Raw genomic sequence first — 22,662 nt, 5'->3', positions numbered from 1 at the left:
GTCACTGTGAGTTGACTCTCTTCCACTTTTTTTGATTATCGTGCTGGAAGATAATAATAAACACTTCACCGGGAGTGGGTACGTCTCCATGGAGATGTGACTAAAGTCTGCAGTATTTAACATTTCAGTAGGTGAGTTCATTCTTTGATTCTCCACTGCAGAAACAGCATTTTCTGTGTGGAGCTGCTCATGAGCTGCATGTTTTGTCTTGATGACAACAGTACAGTCCAATATGTTACACAGTGTGCCTTTAAATACTTACTTTGTGTCTCACTCAATGTGACATTCACAGCAGACAATGAAGAGGAATATTTAATCACTGCCTAATCCCCATCATTGCAGTTTATCTGATTTAAACCATAGGCAAATATCAAGATAATATCGTTAATCACAATGATTTTGGCCAAGATAATCGTGACCTCAAATTTCATTATCCCTAGTATAAAGTTCTATCTAAAGCAGAATCTCCATGACTTCCTTCTTCACCTGTCGACTGAAGAGCAATGATGCCTCAGCCTTTTCTTGGAGGAAAAAAAAGCCACACTGTCTGACCTAAAGTCTGAAATCTCTCTAACCCAGTTGTGTTGTGGATTGGAGAGCCATACACAACCACTGTCCCTAACCTTAAAGGGACAATACGGAGTTTAAACATGTTCAAATTGTTCCAGCCATGTCCTAATGTGTAGAATGAGCTCAGGCCTGTTCACCACAAATGCCTCTAAAATCCTTAAGAAGTTGATCATTCGGGTCCAAAGTGCTGTCATGCATGAGCTTAATATAGAAACTGCAGTTACGTGTAAGACCTGAGGGGGCGGTAGTGAGTATAAAAATTACCAACTTGCATCTAGACCCTTTAAGGTCAGCGGACTCTTGCCTGAACCTAACTTTACTTTTCAACTCCTACACAATGGGACATTTTCGGACTAATGGGGCGTCAGACAGGGCCGACCCCCCCCCCCCTCTTGTGTCCCCCTTGAGTCCACCTTCCCAAACCATAGCTGGAGCCACATCAGGGCCTAAGAGGCTACAGTGACTCAAATGATGGTCCCTTTCAGTCATTTTTTGTACTTAGCAAGTCATAATTACTCAGAGTAAGGTCAATTAGAGATCTTTTTTCAACATAAGAAGTATTTTCACTTGAGTAAATCTATTTTTAAGTAATGTTTCTTTAGCGACGGTGACCATATTCCATTTTGAAGCAGCTGACACACAGTTCACTACACTACACTACAGGGCTCACTGTCACAAGATGGCGTCCACATTCTCCACACACAGCGGCTGCTCAGTCCGCTCTAGAGTTGTGCTGCGTTTCTCCGTTGGCTCAAACAGCCCCGGGGATTAAACTGCGGCGACCTCTGACCTCCTCCATCAGCGCAGGCTCAGCCACAGCTGCAGCGCTGGGCAGGTGTGAGGCCGAGCGTGTTTAAGAGCCGAGGCATTTACACGAGAGGGAAAGGAAGAAAGAAAGAAAGAAAGAAAGAGGGGGAGGAGAGAGAGATGTCAGAAATGTCGTCAGACTGAGCTCAGAGTGATATCAGGCTTCATTAAAACCTTCATTTGGGCACATCAGCGTTGATAATTCACACTTTTAAAGCTGAAAATACAGAATAGACGGTAAGGAGTGAGAGACTGGGCTCGTCACAAGCTTTTGTTTTCATCTATCGGAATGCTAACAGATGGCACCGTGATGAACACACTTTGAGCACAGAAAAGTTCCACACAGGGGGGAAAAAAGTCATCTTAATGTCAGGGGAAACAAGTCGCAATGTGGCTCCTGCGCAAACCTCCATTGTGTCCCAGTTTTTCCATACTGAGGTATGTTCTTACCTGAGCTTAGACGAGTTGATGTGTACCTGTCTGGTCTTTACACTATAATATTAGCCTGCTAGCTTCTTCTTTGTGATTCTATTAGTGTGTGTTGGGGCCTCTGACCCAGAGGCAGTGAAGTTGCAATTGGCCAGAGATGAAGGGGGAGATGAAAGACCCCCCAATCATCCCATTAACACTTGTATTACCCCCAGAGGGACTGCGGGAAGGATTTATTAAGATAAACAAGTTACTTAGTACTGCTTTAAAGCAGTACTAAGTAACTCTTGCCCCTAGAGGCCATAAGTGCAACTGCAGGTGTCATTGCGAGTTACGATTTTTTTAACTTATTAATTGTCTTGGAGAGTAAATACTACGCTGACAGGAAAGGGGAAGGGACAGTAGGATATTGTACATCCAAATATACAATGGAAATAATATTTTTCACTCAAACTTGGCTGTAAATACTGTTTAAAGTGACGTTAGCCCGCAGTTAGCTTTGCCTGCTAGCATGTTAACTTCTTCTTCATGATTCCATTAGTGTGTATTGGTGGCTCCGGTCCGATGGCAGTCAAGTTGCAAACATGGTTTTCTGGCCAGAGACACCAGGGGGAGATGAAAGACCCTCCAATCATCCCATAAACACTTGTATTACCCCCAGAGGGACTACGGGAAGGATTTATTAAGGTAAACACTTTACTTAGTACTGCTTTAATAAAGTGTAATGGATAAACAGTTGACAAGAATTACTGGACTTTCCTTCACTAAATATCCCTGGGTATATTTATTTTATTTTATTTTATTTTATATACCTTTATTTAACCAGGATAGTCCCACTCAGATTAAGAATCTATTTTTTCAGGGGAGTCCTGGCCCTAGAGGGGAATCTATTGTACATGTTTTTAGTGGTAGGGGAAACCGGAGTACCCGGAGGAAACCTACACAGACACGAGGAGAACATGCAAACTCCACACAAAAAGGCCCCGTCCAGGTGGGAGTCGAACCCGGGACCTTCTAGCTTATTTAGATATTCAATAATATAAACAACACATAAAGTGATCATTTCCTATATTTGGATCAGCTATTTCATGGCTGATTTTCGCTTATTACTTTAGGTGATCCAATCATATTTTCTGTCCTAGCATTGATTAACTAACTCTAATTGTATTCTCCAGGTTCTTATCTTCAAAATGACATACGGCATGTCCATATTCACTGAGGCTTAGTTGGTGAAAGTTGTGTTTTTAAAGCGGTGAGAGCTAAAACAAGTATCAGATATTTGTAGTCAATTTATTATTTATTTATTCAGTTCACAGGGACACTGTACATTAATTAACATTTCGGTAAATGCACCGGAATTTGCCAAGAGGCTATTTTTCATCCGGAGTCCCTGGACAGATGTAAATAGTCTCCCAAAGACAATAAAACATTCAAGGTCAGTGCAATAAAATACAAAGTAGGACACAGTCACTACACTATACAGATAAATACAAATACAAAGATATGAAACATACACAGGCCGGGGTTCATGACTGTTGTGTAATGCACCAGTTCTTCAGATGTTTTTAGACAGTATGTATGTGGACAGCAGACAAACTGAGCCGACACTGGAACAAGAACTGACAATTATGCTGGACAAAAAGAAATAAAATACCCTTTGGCGATTTAAAAAACAGCACGTGATTATAAAACCTTTCAAAACATTTGAATAAAAAAAGTTTAAGGCAAGGCATGTTTATTTGTAGAGCACAATTCATACACAAGGCAATTTAAAGTGCTTCACAGTTGCATAAAATTACAAGAAAACAGATCAAATCCATAAAAGCATCAACATAAAATTCATCAATTACAGTAAAAGAATGTAGATAAAATACTTTCAGTCATATTCACGGGCAAAAAGAACTGTTTTCAGCCTGGATTGTTAAGGCACAATGTTGCTAGAACTGACCATGACATAATTATTAATGTGAAGATGCAGAAAACGTATTTGTCATTTATTACCGATTATTAGCTCAATCAATCGTATAAACCCCAATTCTTTCTTTGGTGGTGAAGGTTTTTAAAGAGTTATCATCTGGACCTCGTCGTTTTCAGCTGAAAACGTCACACGGTGACTTCGTCTGATCGGTTTCCTCTGACGCCGACATCTCTGTCACAGAACACACGAGAGGGTTAGACCTGGTGTGGTCCTGGTTTAGTCCTGGTTTAGTCCTGGTTTGGTCCTGGTTTAGTCCTGGTTTAGTCCTGGTTTGGTCCTGGTTTAGTCCTGGTTTAGTCCTGGTTTGAACCTGGTTTAGTCCTGGTTTAGTCCTGGTTTAGTCCTGGTTTGGTCCTGGTTTGGTCCTGGTTTGGTCCTGGTGTGGTCCTGGTTTAGTCCTGGTTTAGTCCTGGTTTAGTCCTGGTTTAGTACCTTGTAGCAGAGGGACATGGCGACGGCCCAGAGTGTCAGGATGACGACATAGACGGTGCCTCTGCTCAGCTTATGCGAAAGTGGAGCTGCAAACACAGGAGACGCTTATCAGACTCTTTCATGACTTTGAGTTTATTGTGCAGTAATCTGACTCTAAATCCTACACATTTGTTTAAAAAGCCGGCGGTAGCACAGACTATTTGCGTAGTCGGTGAGTAGGCTGGAGCGAGCTGTTGCTAACCCATTCTGTAAGAGAGGGCTAAAGGGCTGTGGTCTTCAGCATATGCAGGGCTGTCAGCTCTCATGCTTTCGCCGTGAGACACATGCATCTCACGCCACACTAATCATATCTCACACAAAATAATCCTGAGCGGCTACAAATGCTTTATTTTCATATGTTTGTGTCTGTCGGCGGCTCCTCTGCTCCTACATCATGTATGTATGAGAGAGAGTATAAAACAAGCTAGAAAGACCACGGGTTAAATATTTTCTCTGCCCTTGCCTGGCGTGCGCTACAGTTCAAATGATCTCTACAACTTTGACTGAAATGACCTAGAACAGGGACAGGACTGCGCAGCAATCAACCAGAGGAAGCTTGTCTTGAAATGCGCTGCTGTGAGAGAAGACTGGAAATATGGGCGTGTCAGAAGGATGAAGAGAAGTCGGACTTTTTGTGTTTGGAGCTCATTGCTTCATGGAGACTAATGTTGTTGATTATGTTATCTACCAGAAAATAGTTTGAATTAGGTCATAAACATAGTCATTAACTGCGCATGTAAAGGAATAGGCCACCGTTTTTACATACTGAGATATGTTCTTACCTTAGCTTTGACGAGTTCTTTAGGACCTGTCTGGTCTTCCCCCGTGCCTTCAATCACGTAAACACAGCGCAGACGGCGTTAGCATTTAGCCTCTCCCCCTCTCCTCTATAGCTCTTCCACGTTTTCCCTATTTAAATATGGTTACGTGAAGTGTTCCACTACAAAGTATAATTACACAAAATTAAACAATGTGGATTTTCTAAGCGGATAAAAGGGGGAACTATATTGTAAGGCGTAATAATACCAGGAGTAGTTTGGCATCCCCACAGTAAAGTGAAGATTACTGCGTGGATTTCGAACAACTCCTGGTATTATTACGCCTTACAATATAGTTCCCCCTTTTATCCGCTTAGAAAATCCACATTGTTTAATTTTGTGTAATTATACTTTGTAGTGTAACACTTCACGTAACCATATTTAAATAGAGAAAACGTGGAAGAGCTTGGTAGTTTCTATCTTGACCTGTTTTGGTGCTATAGTGGAGAGAGGGAGAGGCTAAATGCTAACGCCGTCTGCGCTGTGTTTACGTGACTGAAGGCACGGAGTAAGACCAGACATTCCCTAAAGAACTCGTCAAAGCTAAGGTAAGAACATCATAGAACGTATGTACAAACGGTGGCCTATTCCTTTAAGTAGCGTCTTTCTGTGTATATTGTTCACTTCTAATGTGAAAGCAGGAAATAATGAAGTCAGGCGTTCTCTACCTGAAGGCTGACTTCAGTGCAGAGGATATTTTAAACATGTTCCAGAGCTGCATGTGACTGACTGCCCTCATGCACAATGCTTTGTTTCATTGTACCTTTTGGCAGGGCCGTAACGATGAAGAGGGTTAACTGGGCATTTGCTGAGAGGCCCCAATTTGAAGGGGGGGCCAGAAAATGTATTATTTTACACCAGCAAATGGACCAGCTAAAAGTATTATTTACTATCTAAAATGCACCAGAATGAAGGAAATCATATGAATTATGAATTTTTTCTTCTCGGGGGAGGACCCCCCAATCTTGTCTCTGAACCAAAACTGTACCTCCAGGAGTGACGTAGAGAGTTGTGCTCTTAATGCAATTATGAAAGTAGAAATATCCACAGTAAACACAGGTGTAGTTCCCGATGTGGGCGTGGCTGAAGTCCTGGATGAGGAAGTGGGCGGAGTAATTGACAGATGGCAGGGTGGTGTAGTTTCCAGTTGGAGACAGAAGGTGGAACTTTCCTGGTACAAAGGGTTTGTCTAAAGAGCAGGACACACTGAAGTTTGTCCCCAGCATCTGTAGGACCGTCTGCACCCGGGACGCCCCCTCAGAGAAGACGGACGCCCCCTCAGAGAAGACGGACGCCCCCTCAGAGAAGACGGACGCCCCACCAGAGGAGACGGACGCCCCCTCAGAGGAGATGGACGCTCGTGCAGCAGGAACAAACTCTGGAGAGAGAGAACATGTCTATTGTTGATCTGCAGAATCTTTTCCCGTTATTTGTGACCGGACACAGAAAGTTGGGACACAAGTCAGTTCTGGGGCATTTTGAGCTATTGACAGATTTTGAAAGTGTAGTCTCTAAGCTTTCTGAAGATGTGTAACATATGGAAATGTGATCATATTTGGAGAACCCGTGAACACTTGAAGCTAACCTCTCAAGATAATTCTAGGAGGAGAAAATGGCCTGTTTCTATGCAGTTCTCACCCCTCTCTGCTGCTCGGAGTGACAATAGGGCTCATTTACATCTCATTTAGATAAGCCATACCCGCTCCCCCCGTATAGCCGTAAACTTTAAAGCACAGGGGGGAGCAAAAAGCAAGAAAAATGTGCATCAAAGAAAGAAGAAATAGAGGTTATATATAAATAAATGTCTCTTGCATACATCCACTTCCCCTAAAGCCGACCTCTACAGCAACTAGCAACACAATGACAACTAGCAACATTATCCCAACACACACACATTTGACCAGAGGGAAAGAAGAACACACACGCGGTCATTAGTGCCATGGACAATGACTACGTTACAGTATATTATCTGTAACCTGCACACACAGCTTACAACCAAAAACAAAAAACACAAACAAATCCAACTCACTGAACACACCATGTTTGCTTACAGCACAACAATGGTCTCATCAAAAAGCAAGCGAAGCGAAGTAACCTTTGCGTGTCGTCTGCTCAGCAAACTTGTTCACTATTGTGATGAAATCGAGTTTCCTCGCTTAGTTATTTTCAATGTAGAGTTATGCCAATCCGTGCTACATCCATACAGGAGAGAGGTGAGCAGTCTGGCCATGTGGTGCACACAGAACAATCTCTCTCTAAATGTGGAGACAAAAGACAAAAGAGGTTGTTGTGGACTTTGGAAGAGCATGCTCCTCGGTGCTGCAGTGGAGAGGGTGACCAGCACTAAGCTCCTGGGTGTGCACATCACAGAGAAGCTCTCCTGGACCATGCACACTACATCACTGGTCAAGAAAAGTCTCTACTTTCTCCACAGATGAGAAGAGCCAGAGTCCCAGCCTCTGTTATGTGCAACTTCTACAGAGGGACGATAGAGAGCATCCTGACCAGCTCCATCACTGTGTGGTTCTTCTACAGAGGGACTATAGAGAGCATCCTGACCATCACTGTGTGGTTCTTCTACAGAGGGACTATAGAGAGCATCCTGACCATCACTGTGTGGACCTTCTACAGAGGGACTGTAGAGAGCATCCTGACCAGCTCCATCACTGTGTGGTTCTTCTACAGAGGGACTATAGAGAGCATCCTGACCATCACTGTGTGGTTCTTCTACAGAGGGACTATAGAGAGCATCCTGACCATCACTGTGTGGTTCTTCTACAGAGGGACTATAGAGAGCATCCTGACCATCACTGTGTGGACCTTCTACAGAGGGACTGTAGAGAGCATCCTGACCAGCTCCATCACTGTGTGGACCTTCTACAGAGGGACTGTAGAGAGCATCCTGACCAGCTCCATCACTGTGTGGTTCTTCTACAGAGGGACTATAGAGAGCATCCTGACCATCACTGTGTGGACCTTCTACAGAGGGACTGTAGAGAGCATCCTGACCAGCTCCATCACTGTGTGGACCTTCTACAGAGGGACTGTAGAGAGCATCCTGACCAGCTCCATCACTGTGTGGCACGGTGCCAGCACTGCCAAAAAAGCCTCCAGCGCATCGTGAGAGCAGCGGAGAAGATCTGCGGAGCCCCTCTCCCTTCTATTAAGAACATGTCCTCCAAGCCCTCTTCTCCCTCCCCCCCGCTCCTCCATTCACATGGTTTGACAAATAAAACAAATCTTGAATCCTTCTGTCTTAAAATACGCTCTGAAGGCAAGGAGTTGGCTCGGGAAACGTAATGGTCAGCAGGGGGCGCTGTGCATGCTTACAGCCAGGGCAGCGTCAGTCGCACTGGAAAAGTTAGCCTGGAAAAGTTCACCGGTTTCACGCAGAAAACGAACTTCTGTAGTAGTATTCCAGCGTTAGCAGCAGCACAGGGCCTCTGTCTGACACAATGAAGCCACACACACACAATGACACGCCCCAACGGCGTGCGCTCTTTCTTTGATAAAACAAGACTTTTTCAGCCTGAGAATTAACTATTTTAAATAAACCAACACTGAAAAAAAAAAAAAAGAAAAAATCACTAATAAAAAAAAAGAAAACTCTCGATTCAGCTGACTTGTGTTCTTGGAATCCACAATGGCCTCATTTCTAAATCAATAAAGGCTTATCTCTTATCTTTAAAAAACAATAAAATTAAAACACATTATATCTAAAAAATCACTCAAAAGTCAGAGAAACAGCGTCGTTTTCAGCAGAATCAACAGGTGAAGTTATAATTGTTATTGACAGGTGAGAGAAGTTCCAAAGAAAGAGGAAATGTCTTGAGTGTCTGTAAACACGTTCTCGCTCCATCTGAGACACGACTGATACAACAGGTGACATGTGTAACTCACTGTGGGTGCTACTGACCTGAGCAGAGCAGATACAGACCTCCTTTGGCCTCGCTCATGTGTGCGTCCAGGTCCAGGCAGTTTGTGAGGCCAGACCTCTGCTTCACACACTCAGGCTGCAGCCACCAGAACGGCCTGAACATAACCCTCAGATACTTCACTCTGAGAGCAGATCCACAGCCCATCTGCTCACACAGCACTGAGCCGAAGTCCAAGTCCGAGTCCTCACTGGTCATCACTGGTCTCCACTCGTCCCTGAGTCTCAGCTCCACGAAACCAAAACAGCCATGTCCAGTTGACCTCAGCACTTCATCTGGATCAAACATGGACAGTTTACAAACAGAAAGTGTAAAACCATAAAGGGTGATGAGTCTCTCTGCAGTGGAGGCGGAGCCTTAGACAAACAGAGTTACCTGAGCAGGTGAGGTGAGCAGCCGCTGAGCAGCGAGTCTCTGAGCTCTCACACTCCTTCAGTGAGGTCTCTGCTCCGTCACAGTGGAAGGACCTGCCCACAGCTGGACCCTCAGTGAACAGCGCCCCCTGGTGGAGCTCAGACACAGCGCCACAGTCCAGCTCCGCACAGACCACTGCAGCTTCAGTCAGACCAAAGTCCCTCCCACACACACTGCTCCAAGACCCGTCCATCAGCAGCTCCACAGAACCAGAGCAGCGCCCGGGACCCGCACTGAGGCGCACCCCGTCTGAAAACACAAAACACTATTTTCTCCAAAGTAAAAGTAGATCTACCACAGTCCTGTCCACATCTGTCATGGTCCGCCATGACCCACCACGACTCAGAGGAACAGGGTGACAATGTGTCGTATATGACCTACAGCAGATCATATATATGGATATTTCACCAACCTTTATAAGCATCAATGTGTTTGCTCTACTTACCACCACTACCATTTTATGCTAAGTTGTACATCATATCGTTGTGGTTCAAGTGCAGTCTGAAGAAAAATATATGGTGCTGTAAGTATAGCTTTGATTTCAGATACTAGTATTACACTCTAAACAGTATTAACCAATGTTAATGGTCTAATTTTAAGCCAGTGGCCCATTAAAGTGGTAATTATTAGCCAATATAAATGGTTCCAGTCAAACCAATTTACATCCATACCATATTAGATTGGTTGTTTTAACCAGTGGATCGGTTGGACACATATCTACCAACCAGATTGCTTAAATATGAGCAATATTCTGGTTATATTGCCCATTCTGTTTTTAGGGTGCACCTGTGTCTATGACGAGCTGCGAGTCGGAGCACGAGGCTTTTAATTGGCGACGTTTTGGACTTTACAGCAACTTACACTTGTTTTGTCTGTGGCTCCGGTCCAGCTCTTTAGGTACAAGAGGACATGCCCAGGGACAATCAGAGGCGGAAAGGCAAGAGGCCGCGCACCTGTAGACGTTTCCCGACTCGGGTACAGTGTGAGCGTGCCAGTGGGCGTGCGCATACCACCACATTCACTTCCTCACAAATATTGATCAGGTTCAACGTTTGGAGATGTTCTTTTTGTTGAGTCCTTTAAAAACAGTGTTTGTCCCATGTGTTTGGTCTCGTCTTTGGTCCCTGCTCCATCTGAAACTGTGACTTCATCATATTCCTAAAATGTTAGTCATGTTTTTACAAATGAATGTGACTGAAACACCTTGAACACAGCATTAAGCTCAAAGGGAAGAGGAAGTGTCTGGGGAGGGGGAGGAGTGTTGGGACTGTACCTTGTGGCGTGGTCAGAACTCCAGTGTCTCTGTAACTGTATCCAGTGCTATACTCTGCAATGACATAGATCTTGTAGGAGGTGTTTGGGTGGAGGTGAAGGATCTCTACGCTGCGTTCATGTCCCAGGACAAGGATCCTCTGAACATAAGACTCAGGATGAAGCAGATACACAGACAGGTCAAATCTCTGGACCCGGCGGCTGTTACACTCCCACGAGGCTCGCGCTCTCCGGGGCTGGACGTCTGTGAACCTCAGAGACTCAGGCTGCTCGACCTGGACACAGACTTTATGATCAGCAAAAAACAAGCTCAGAATGAAGTAACATGACTAGTACTCAGTGGAGGAAGTACTGCAGAGTTTACTCAACCCCTTAACTCCCACCTGAACCGAGCACATTTTCTCCAGTTTGGCTTTACCCCAGTCCAGAAGCTTCTGGAAAAAAAGCTGTGAAAATAGCGACAAAACTGAGACGAAAACAGAGCTGGAAATGTGACAAAAAAGTGAGAAAACATTGACAAAAAATTGACGAAAAATGACAAAAATGTGACCAAAAAAATGACAAAAATTGGATAAAAAATGGACGAAAAAATGACAAAAATGTGACAAAAAATGACAAAAATGTGACAAAATGTTGCAAAAAACAAAACAAAAACATGATAAAAAATTCACAAAAAAATTACAAAAATGTGACAAAAAATGCCCAAAAAAAGTCCAAAAAAAGTCCAAAAAAATGACAAAAATGTGACAAAAATGTGATTAAAAATGACAAAAAAGTTACGAAAAGGAGTTGACTACCCAACAAAAAAATGCTGGAAAAAAATTCTGATGATGTGAGGAAAAAGATCTTCTCGGTTCAGGCGGGAGTTAAGAGGTTAAAGCCAAAAACCGTTAGTCCTTCCCCCAATAACTTAATTTATATATATATTTATGTTCAGAAACCAAGAAACGATCAACATTGACTTAATTTGTTTTCCTATCATGTCTCTCTGGCTGACGACCCCAGACTCTCACTGTGCTGTTTAGATTTTCAGTAACGGTGTTGAGTTTATAACTTACTCAGCCTCTCTTTGAGCCAACGACACATGGACCGAGTCAGTTCTTCACAAATGTTGGAAATGCTGATATAATCTTCTGCAGTGAAGACCTCAGCGTCGTTGTCATCTCTCTTATCGACCTGCAACTTTTCAGTGACTTTAACTCCGACCACAAACACTTTCACACTAGAACCCCACAGACTAGACAGCGAATCTCTGCTAAGCCCTGATGAGCTCCGGTCCGTGACGAGGACTAAGATGCCAGGGGTGTCCCATCTATATCCTCGATCCGCTTGGATAACGTTTCTCAGGATGAAGTCCACAGCGTTGTCAGAGGAGCCTCCAGGGAGAGAAGGACTCTGAGACACCCGAGACACGGCGTCCACCACCGAGGACAGATCATGAAACGTGTTCAGGTCAAACTCGACCTCAGGATCCCGGCCGCACTTCGCCAAACTGACCCGCACCAGATCAGGACCGACCGGACCGACCGTCGGGAGCAGGGCCTTCAGGAAGTCTCTCACTCTGGAGAAGTCGTCTGGACTGATGTGGTTGAGTCCGTCAAGAAGCAGCATCACATTGGCTCTGAGCTGCTCCTGACTGAGAGAGCACTCTGCGGAGACACAAGAGCCGTTACCACCAAGAGGATCTTTGTTCCATAAAAGACTATTAAAGCCACACTGTGGAACATTCCTGGTATGTCACGAGAGAAACTGCAACTCTTTACGCAGGCTTGTAAAGCACAGTACAAGTGTAGACCATTCTCTCTTTCGCAGAGCCACATCACGTGGAATAGGTGACCGTGGAATGTGCCAATCGTCTCAAAGGTCTCTCGTCAAAGTCCTATATCATGCATCGACTTTTTGGAACTGCGGGACAAAACAAACACACCCTTGCGCGTCTGAACAGCCGTCATGTTTGCACTGAAGGATGTGAAGATGGAGCTCTTTCTAACCTACTCTGGACACGCCTGTTCTTTTTTCTTACCTAACAACCTAATAATGTTGCAGAGAAAAGCGTGTTTGGCCGCGAGAGGTTCAGGACTTTATTCAACCTTCCTGAAGAAGAGGACACTCGCCAGAAGTTGGAATTTCTCTCCGGGATTCGACGACTATCACCAAAATAGTGTTTTTCTGTGACTGTCTCTGATGGATGTTTAGTGAATCTTCACCGGAATCAAAGTGGATCAGCTCGGAGGCAGGGGGCGGAGTTATCTGAATCGAAGCGTTGTGTCTTCTGCTTTTGCAAAATACCCCTAGACCAGGGGTGCCAAAAGTGGGGCCCGCGGGCCAAATTTGGCCCACCGACGCAATGCTGTCGGCCCGCCTGTCCGTCCATGGGAGTGGATCTCTCCTTCTGTGGTTCTCCCCAAGGTTTCTCTTTACTCCTGCCGGGTTTTTGAGTTTTTCCTTGCCGTACTGGAGAGTCTAAGGACGGGGGACGCCCGCGCCGCTCATCGCTACCTTTGGACATTATATTTGACTGGATTCACCTGAACTTTTAATTGTCATATTTATTGCTGTGTTTTATTGCCTTGATGTTTGTTGCAGCCCTTTGAGGCGACTTCTGTTGTGATATTGGGCTATACAAAACCATTAAACTTGAAACTTGAAACTTGACCTACTTCTGCGCTGCGTGTGGTTAAAACTAGCCTAACTCTCTTCCATTCATTCTCAATGGTAAATATGGATGCAGTACACTTTTTGACCACGAGCGTCAAATTGGGGGCGCTGTTTCACTCCTTTCGCAAAGTTAAGGAAACACTGTTGTGGTGTCTTGGTATTTATCAATTACAGAGCGTTGTAGCAGCAACTTTCAGTTTCCAACTTTTATTGCAAAGGTTGTTGACGTCAACAACAGTTCATGTTAAAAATTGACTAAAAGAATTGATGCTGAACTGACATTTCAAAATAATCTAATGTGGCATTTTCTTTGAGTGAGCGAATGAGGTAAAGTTACTGTAGGTGCTGTAGATACAGGTGATCTTTCTTTTGCAATAAATTGCTACAATTCGTTTTATTTGCATAGATAGAATAAAATGCAAATGTAGGCTATCGAAAAAATAAAAAGTAAATAAAATGAAGTAACTTTATAATTTGCGGTTATATGTGTTTATCTTGTTTGACATGGCCGTGTTTGGCCCGCGACTCACAGGCACTTTTTCATTTTGGCCCTCGGAGACAAAAAGTTTGGGCAGCCCTGCCCTATAGACAATACTTATTTTTCTCACAAAAAATAGTACTCCATAGTGGTAGAGGTGCAATATATCATATAAATGCCTATACTTTACTTTGGGATGGCTAAAATAGCAGGATACAGACCCTTTAAAAAGCAATGTCACAGATTATAGTTAAAATGAACAAATTGGCCTTTGCAGAGAGTTGGCGCCTCCAATGAAGAGAAACATAGACTACATTTTAAATCCACAGATTATGATCAAAATAAGACAAATCACTTAAACCTCTGATGCAGTAAAGTTGAAGAGCAGCGTCTCCGCACTGGGAGCAGGAAATACCGAGGCTGAAGGCGACGACCCCGACTAGCGCCTCACGGTGGTGGAAAAGGAACTACATTTTGTTACTCGTTGTTTTACCAATGTAATCGGATTACTCTCATACAAACACATGACCCCCAACACAGCACTTCACCAAGGAAACACTGAAGAAATCAATGCTTTGTGCTTTGGTCTGATTAATGAAATGTTCCGCAGCGTGGCTTTAAATCAACACGCTCAAATTAAACAGAGTTTTCACTGACTTTACTGAACTATTTCTTTATTTGATTAAAAACTAAAAAAAACATTAAATTGATTGTGTTGAGCCTTTTGCTCTGATGGCTTTATGTGAGCTCTTTTCCAAACCCAGAGTTAAACGGGACCGTGTGGATTTACCTGTGTGAGCGCCGCAGTTCTGAGCCCAGGTCCCTGAAAAACACAAACGCAGTTTTAATTAAGAGTGTGTAATGTGCCCACGCTGAAGAGCTTCATCTGCAGCTCTGACTTCCTGTGAGAGGAAATGATGTGATTATGTGAAATGGGACATACAGGACTAATACATATCAACATATAAGCCGATAGACATTTTCCTCCCTTTATGTGCCCATGTGACAGAATAATGCATGAACTAGAATCACTCACATTTCATTTAACTCATGTAGAATGAGAAAGCTGGTGAACATGGTAAATAAAAATACATGTTATTATTATAAGTAACCAAACAGAAACAAAACAGTTGTCTCTCTACATCAAAAAATAGTCTAATCCGTTTATGAACAAATGAATGTAATAATAATAAAAGTTTGGAGTCTCTGTTTTTGCCTTTGCAGATGCCGTTACATCTGTCCCCGTGTGTTTTTTCCACTTTTTCTGATTTGACTCCATCTCATGTGTCTGTGTTAAAGGGATATCTCAGGATTTTTGCCATAGGGCCTAATTTCCTAGTTTCGTGGCGCTGGGCTAACGCAAGGCTAGCGCATTTCTATGGTATCAGCTAGCCTGCATTAAAAACAGTCTGACCCGCTCCACAGAGCACCTGAGGCAAATCACCAGACTAAGCATATAAATGTCTGAGTTGATACAGTCATTTTAACCATGTTGCATTTAAAAGAACTTATATTTGAGCAGCATCAGCTTCGTGGTTGTATAAGCTACGCAGCGGCGGAGTGATCTGCTGGAAAATAGTCCCTCAAAATGCGATCATTCATGTGATGCTAGGTCAGTTATATTCCAAACATGACTCTATGGACACAGACATGTATATGGTTAGTCTGGTGTTATAAGTGATTTGCCTCAGGTGCTCTGTGGAGCGGGTCAGACTGTTTTTAATGCAGGCTAGCTGATACCATAGACATGCACTAGCCTACCAACAGGAGATTTTTTCAAATATCTTCAGATTAGACATTATATATACACCAAAATGAATACTCTTAACTTGCCAGAGGACTTTAATTTGTTAGAAAAGGTTTTGTTAAGCTGTGCAAAACAAAGTCATTTTATTTCAAAATTTCACTCAAAGCTTCAACACCTGAATACTGACGGATTATCATTTTTAAGAACGGCATGGACAGATCTCCTGAAAAAAAACTATAGACATAGAATCCTGGGAAAAAAATCTTGCTTCTACCCTCAAAAATATCAATCCGTAACAGATTTAGAGAACTTCCGTACAATATTTTACTAAATGTGTATATATCACCGCAAATGTACAGTAAATATACACCCGGGGCTTCTCCTAACTGCCCAAAATGTAAGACCATTCTTGGAACTAGATTCCACTGTCTTTGGGAGTGTGGAAAAATACATGAGTTTTGGAAAGCAGTATGCGGTGAGATTAGCGCAGTAACTCAACGGTCCATACAGCCCAGTCCACTATTATGTTTGCTTGGTCTTATTCCGGGACCACTCCCAGTGCATAAGGACACAATACAGTTTCTACTCATGATAGGGCGGAAGGCTATTATGACTAAATGGGTTGGGGATGAGCCACCTTCAATACAAATGTGGAGAGCCATGGTATTGGATATCGTTCTTTTGGAAAGGCTGAGATTCTATATTAAAGGTCAATATGCAGTTTTTATAGAAAAGTTTGGCAAAATGGTAGAATACAGTAAAGCTTAGTCGCATTGTCTGAAATACAACAATTTGGAAACTCACTGCTGTATGCACATTTTATTGTTTATTTTCGTATTGATTTACTTAGATCTGCACGGAAGTCATCTTTTATATAAAATGTATAACTGTACCGTACTGGACTGTTAAAAACTTGAAAATGTTCAATAAAAAAAATGTTCACAACAATACACTTCCTGTTTACCAAATAAAACCATCTTCCAAACTTAATACATTTTTACCTTTGTAAATATTGTAAATATTCTTTTGTAATCAATGAATAATCCTGTCAACTGTTTTTTAGAGCAAGTCGCTGTAAATAAGTCACAACACGACTAAAAAGATGATAAAGATGATACACAATAACTGAATAAATGATGCTCCAGACTTCATAATACGTGGGCGATATTACGGTTTTAGAGTGGGCTCAGTTCAACCACATGGTACATTTTGGGAAATTTGACATTTTGATTTGTTAATTGAATAAATCATGAACATTTAAAGTTTCCACTAAAATGAAAAGATAAATTGGCCATAAAATAACCCACTTTTTAGTAGAAGTTTTCTCTTCAGCTTTATTCTCAGAACACAGGGTTGTTTTTGATGAAAATTAAACTTGATTCTCGTGAAATTCCAGCTTTGTTTTTTTTTAACTGAAATTGTACGACTTCATTCTCGTCGTGCATTTTTATTCCGTTTTAAATGTGGCACAAAAACCACATCATTTAACGACATTTGGATAAACTGGAAACAGAGCTTTACCTGAACAGAAGAGAAGGAGCAACAGCAGAACTGGAGGATCCATGTCCACGAGGACCAGCTGAGCCAGGTACCAGGTCAAACCAGGTCAAACCAGGTCGAAACAGGGTCTGAACCAGGACTAAACCAGGCCTAAACCAGGTCTGAACCAGGTCTGAACCAGGTCTAATCTGTTATATCGTGTTAGAGTCTTCTCTGCCGTTGCTTCCTGTGACACTCGAGTCTAATCTGATGCAAAGTTTTGAAAATCGATACCATCAAAAATTACCTGGAACTTGTGCCAGCGCTGTTTATCTGACATTAAGATGCATCTGAGAGTTTCCACTTTACTTTGATTCATGTTCAGATATCAGTGTGAACTCAGCGCCTGCAGTGATGGATGTAAGTGTTGAAAAGGGGGTGGAATGAGCGGCTCCAGAGCTGGTGGTTCTGCAGCTGGAACTGCAGCTGGAACTGCAGAACCACACGTTTTAAAACATCCTGAGGATTATGGAACAGAAAAGTCCAGGGGGAGATGACGCCACATTTTGTCCTTTAACCTCTTAAGTCCCACCTGAACGGATCCCATTTTCTCCAGTCAATCAAAAAGCTTCTTGGGACAAAAGCACCAAAATAGCCACAAAAAATGAGAAGAAAACAAGGAGGTAAACGCAACAAAAATGTGACAAAAATTCAACCAAAGATGTGACAAAAATGTAACAAAAACTCAAGCAAAGAGTGACAAAAATTCAACAAAAATGTGACAAAAACTCAACAAAAATGTGACAAAAACTCAACAAAAGATGTGACAAAAATGTAACAAAAACTCAAGCAAAGAGTGACAAAAATTCAACAAAAATGTGACAAAAACTCAACAAAAATGTGACAAAAACTCAACAAAAATGTGACAAAAACTCAAGCAAAGAGTGACAAAAATTCAACAAAAATGTGACAAAAATTCAACAAAAATGTGACAAAAACTCAACAAAAATGTGACAAAAACTCAACAAAAAAATGACAAAAATTCAACAAAAAGTGACAAAAATTCAACAAAAATGTGACAAAAATTCAACAAAAATTCAACAAAAATTCAACAAAAATGTGACAAAAATTCAACAAAAATGTGACAAAAATTCAACAAAAATGTAACAAAAACTCAACAAAAAAATGACAAAAATTCAACAAAAAGTGACAAAAATTCAACAAAAATGTGACAAAAATTCAACAAAAATTCAACAAAAATGTGACAAAAATTCAACAAAAATGTGACAAAAATTCAACAAAAATGTTACAAAAACTCAACGAAAAAATGACAAAAATTCAACAAAAAGTGACAAAAATTCAACAAAAATGTGACAAAAATTCAACAAAAATTCAACAAAAATTCAACAAAAATGTAACAAAAGCTCAACAAAAAAATGACAAAAATTCAACTAAAAAAAGACAAAAATTCAACAAAAATGTGACAAAAATTCAACAAAATTGTGACAAAAACTAAAAAAAAAAACCTCAACAAAAAATGACAAAAACTCAACAAAAATGTCACAAAATGGAAAAGAAGAAAGAAAGAAAAAACATACAAAAGGTGACACAACACAGCAACAACACGAGGAAAAAGATCAGTTTATGGGTCTTAGCTTTCAAATGAGGGGTTACACAGGCCTATATAATAGCCAAAGAGGACAGAATGCATTTGGTTTACACGGGTGGAAAGAGGTTAAAGGCATGTGGTCCTAAACCTTTGATCAGCTGCAAAAACAGACTATTTCAGTGTGTTTGTTGTTTTCAATAAAAGGTTCACTCACAAAAATGTTTTTGTTGCAGATTGAAGTTCTACTTGGAAACTTGTTCAGACTCAAAATGTGCAAAATGTGAATTTTTCCTTTTTATTTATTTTTGATCAGGCTTGGTCACGCTGAAATATGTGAAAATATGTGACATTTTTAGGTATAAAAGGCCTTAATTTTTAAAACAAAAATAAAATGACAGAAAAGTTTCACTGCATTTTTTTTCTCATAATGAAGCCTAGGCGTTAAATCATCCTGGGAGACTTATTACAGCATCATCTCTAGCCAATGGTCGCTTCCGTGAGGGCCACACCTCCACCTCAGCCCATCTGTGTTAGAACCGCAGCTCTGTAGCCCCAATCATGGCCCTCGGTCCTGCTTTTAAGCCCCAGCAATCATGGTTTGTTTGCTTCCTGGCTGTGCTGCGACCCACCTCCGCCCCAATCTTCTGAATCGCTGCTTTTGTCTGTTTGGTCCCGGGTTCAATTCCCACCTGGACGGGGCCTTTCTCTGTGAAGTTTGCATGTTCTCTCCATGTCTGCATGGGTTTCCTCCGGGTACTCCGGTTTCCCCTACCACTAAAAATATGTGCAATAGGTTCCCTCTCTTGGGCCAGGACTCCCCTGTAGAAGAGATTCTTTCCTGGTTAAATGAAGGTCAAATAATAAGTTAGAAGTGTTACAAGTTTTATGTTATTTTGTTTTAACTCCATTGCTTATCGAATGAGGAAAGAACTTTGCAACTTTGAAAAGTGCAGATAAAATGCAGTATTATTATTATCATCATGTTTTTGAATGAATGAAAACTTGCAACACATCTTTCCTCATCCTCTTTATGTCAGTAAAAAGTTCCAGATTGATATCTCTGAATGTCCCTCATTCACCTGCAGAGTCTTTGAAGCAGTGGCCTCCCTCCATCAGATCATTTACACTGCGCTTCATCTCGTCTCATCGTTGGACTTCTGAATGGGACACGACTCGCAGAGGAAGCTTCAGGAGGAACAGGGAGCAACCAGAAGTCAAGCCTGTCTCTGTGGTCCTGATCCACATGTAAACAGAGTGTCACTGATGATGAACTGGCTCCGGTCCACGTCCTCCCCCTCTCTCACTGCGTCTCTCTCCACAACAGCTGGTAACGCAACAATAGGACGTTCTCAGTGAGAGGAGGAAACCCGGACAATGAGGAAACCCGATCCTGACTGGTACAGATGCTCTCTACGCGGCAGCAGGACATGGATCTTGGCTGACCCTTCCTCTGCGCTCCCTCTCTCTGCGCTGTCCCATCACAGCATGAGTGCACTGGAGGAGCACTGGAGGAGCACTGGAGGAGCACTGGAGGAGCACTGGAGGAGCACTGGAGGAGCACTGGAGGAGCTCTGGAGGAGCACTGGAGGAGCACTGGAGGAGCTCTGGAGGAGCTCTGGAGGAGCACTGGAGGAGCACTGGAGGAGCACTGGAGGATCAGTGGAGGAGCACTGGAGGAGCACTGGAGGAGCACTGGAGGAGCACTGGAGGAGAACTGGAGGAGAACTGGAGGAGAACTGGAGGAGCAGTGGAGGAGAACTGGAGGAGCAGTGGCGGAGAACTGGAGGAGAACTGGAGGAGCAGTGGAGGAGAACTGGAGGAGCACTGGAGGAGCACTGGAGGAGAGCTGGAGGAGGCCTGGAGGAGCACTGGAGGATAACTGGAGGATAACTGGAGGAGAGCTGGAGGAGAGCTGGAGGATAACTGGAGGAGAGCTGGAGGATAACTGGAGGATAACTGGAGGAGAGCTGGAGGAGAACTGGAGGATAACTGGAGGAGAGCTGGAGGAGAGCTGGAGGAGAGCTGGAGGATAACTGGAGGAGAGCTGGAGGAGAACTGGAGGAGAGCTGGAGAGCTGAAGGAGAACTGGAGGAGAGCTGGAGGATAACTGGAGGATAACTGGAGGAGAGCTGGAGGAGAACTGGAGGAGAGCTGGAGGATAACTGGAGGATAACTGGAGGAGAGCTGGAGGAGAGCTGGAGGAGAGCTGGAGGATAACTGGAGGATAACTGGAGGAGAGCTGGAGGAGAACTGGAGGAGAGCTGGAGAGCTGAAGGAGAACTGGAGGAGAGCTGGAGGATAACTGGAGGATAACTGGAGGAGAGCTGGAGGAGAGCTGGAGGAGAGCTGGAGGATAACTGGAGGATAACTGGAGGAGAGCTGGAGGAGAACTGGAGGAGAGCTGGAGAGCTGAAGGAGAACTGGAGGAGAGCTGGAGGAGCACTGGAGAAGCTTTAACAAATGCTGTGAAGGTACAGCAGAGAGGGGGAAAGGGGAAAGTTCACTGTTCAAGCAGCAAAAACACACACACTTCACCAGGTGTGAGGCTACTACAGTGAATAGTGGAACAGTCTTACTCTCATGAAACTGCATTTACTTCCTGTTCAAAGTTTACTGTTGAAAAGAGAAGCATAAGTGATTGTTTTTACAAAATGTATCTGAAAACAGTCGTTTTGAAATGTCCTCTGCACTTCTTCATTTTCAAAAGTCGAATTAGCGTTTTATACATGTTTTCAGGAACTTTGAGCCAACTATGTGCAGGCTCACATCCTGGGGTCACCATAAATTTATGTCCTGAAAAATTTGGGAAAGTCCCGTTCGAAGCTTTTGTCACGGATCCTGGATCTCGCCCAGACCGTCGTCTCCGCATCTGCACATTGTCTGAGCGAGCGCTGGAGCACACGCGGGTGCAGTGACGCCCCATAGCCCGAGCTCGGCCGTGGGTTTATACAAAAATAATGATGTCAATTATTATCTCTAATAAAAAATCCAACCTAGTCTAGTCTATTGGACACCAACATGTGATTAAACTTATAAAATAGAGCAATTGTTCCAAAGTTCAGCCTTTTTCCTGCGGCGCGGGGAGCGAGGTGCTGTGGGGGACGGGCACACATGCTGACTGGGCCAGTGCTTTGATACTGGTGCAGTGGCGCTACACAGAGAACATCTCTATTCACTCTTTCTCTCAGGACAGTTTTTCATTTACAGTGGATAATTAAAGGAATAGTTCACCGTTCTTCCATACTTTGATGAGTTCTTACCTGAGCTTAGACGAGTTGATGTGTACGTGTCTGGTCTTTGCAAGTGAGCTCAGTCACGCAAAACGACCAAAGATGTTGTTAGCATTTGGCCTCTCCCAGCATATTCCTATGGCTCCAAACGGGGCCCATGGAAGAATTTGGTCGCTTCTAACTTCACCCCGTTGGAGCCATAGGAATATGCTGGGAGAGGCCTAATGCTAACAACATCTTTGGTTGTTTTGGGTGACTGAGGGCACGCACAAAGACCAGACAGGTACGCATCAACTCGTCTAAGCTCAGGTAAGAACATGTCAGTATGGAAAAACGGTGGCTATTCCTTTAAAAACATAATTATTTATGTTGGTTTTATTTTGGGGACAATTCAAGTGACTTGCTCGAGCTTGGGTCGGGCTTTATGCCTGCGGGGCTGGGTCGGGTCGTGCTGAATTTTTTGGGCCCGATCCAAACTGAACTCCTCGGTCTGCAAAGGCTACAGACACACGGGTCATCTCTGCAGATAAGACACTGGTCTGTGACCGTCTGTAAACTGTGAGGACAGAGACGAGAGCTGCAGTAAAGAGGCGAGAAAGAATCCAAACGCACAAGTCAAAACCGCCGCTCTCAGCGCCTCATTTCCTCACCGTGTTGCTAAATCGTTGTGTCGGTCAGCGGAAAAAACACTTAAAACACTCCTCACGCCTCAGTACACAAGGTTTTTTTGGCATCACAGATATTGACCAACAGACACGTTATGAAAC

The 22,662-nt window shown here is 43.1% G+C and overlaps 1 protein-coding gene and 2 long non-coding RNA genes across 3 annotated transcripts; all 3 read right to left on the bottom strand.

Moving 5' to 3' along the window:
- Positions 1 to 3,827: 3,827 nt before the first annotated feature.
- Positions 3,828 to 6,169, bottom strand: LOC306967830. The gene is made up of 3 exons (XR_013793214.1): positions 6,062 to 6,169; positions 4,217 to 4,302; positions 3,828 to 3,955 (listed from the first exon to the last, which is right to left on the bottom strand). It is a non-coding gene; the product is annotated as an uncharacterized lncRNA (long non-coding RNA).
- Positions 6,170 to 6,330: 161 nt separating this feature from the next.
- Positions 6,331 to 11,780, bottom strand: LOC306968263 (CD5 antigen-like; the record flags this gene model as incomplete). Its single annotated transcript, XM_079563605.1, has 6 exons — positions 6,331 to 6,350; positions 6,395 to 6,451; positions 8,990 to 9,283; positions 9,384 to 9,671; positions 10,696 to 10,980; positions 11,753 to 11,780. The coding sequence occupies 6 exons, from the start codon at positions 11,778 to 11,780 to the stop codon at positions 6,331 to 6,333; spliced, it is 972 nt and encodes a 323-aa protein (XP_079419731.1).
- A 488-nt stretch (positions 11,781 to 12,268) lies between these two features.
- On the bottom strand, positions 12,269 to 17,175 carry LOC306967833. Its single transcript, XR_013793217.1, has 3 exons — positions 17,099 to 17,175; positions 14,621 to 14,653; positions 12,269 to 12,343 (listed from the first exon to the last, which is right to left on the bottom strand). It is a non-coding gene; the product is annotated as an uncharacterized lncRNA (long non-coding RNA).
- Between the last annotated feature and the right edge of the window lie 5,487 nt (positions 17,176 to 22,662).

The sequence above is a fragment of the Gobius niger genome (assembly GCF_951799975.1).
Source record: "Gobius niger genome assembly, chromosome: 9".
NCBI classification, from domain to species: Eukaryota; Metazoa; Chordata; class Actinopteri; order Gobiiformes; family Gobiidae; genus Gobius; species Gobius niger.
The sequence above is the reverse complement of the archived record's forward strand: the minus strand, read 5'-3'. Positions and strand labels throughout refer to the sequence as shown.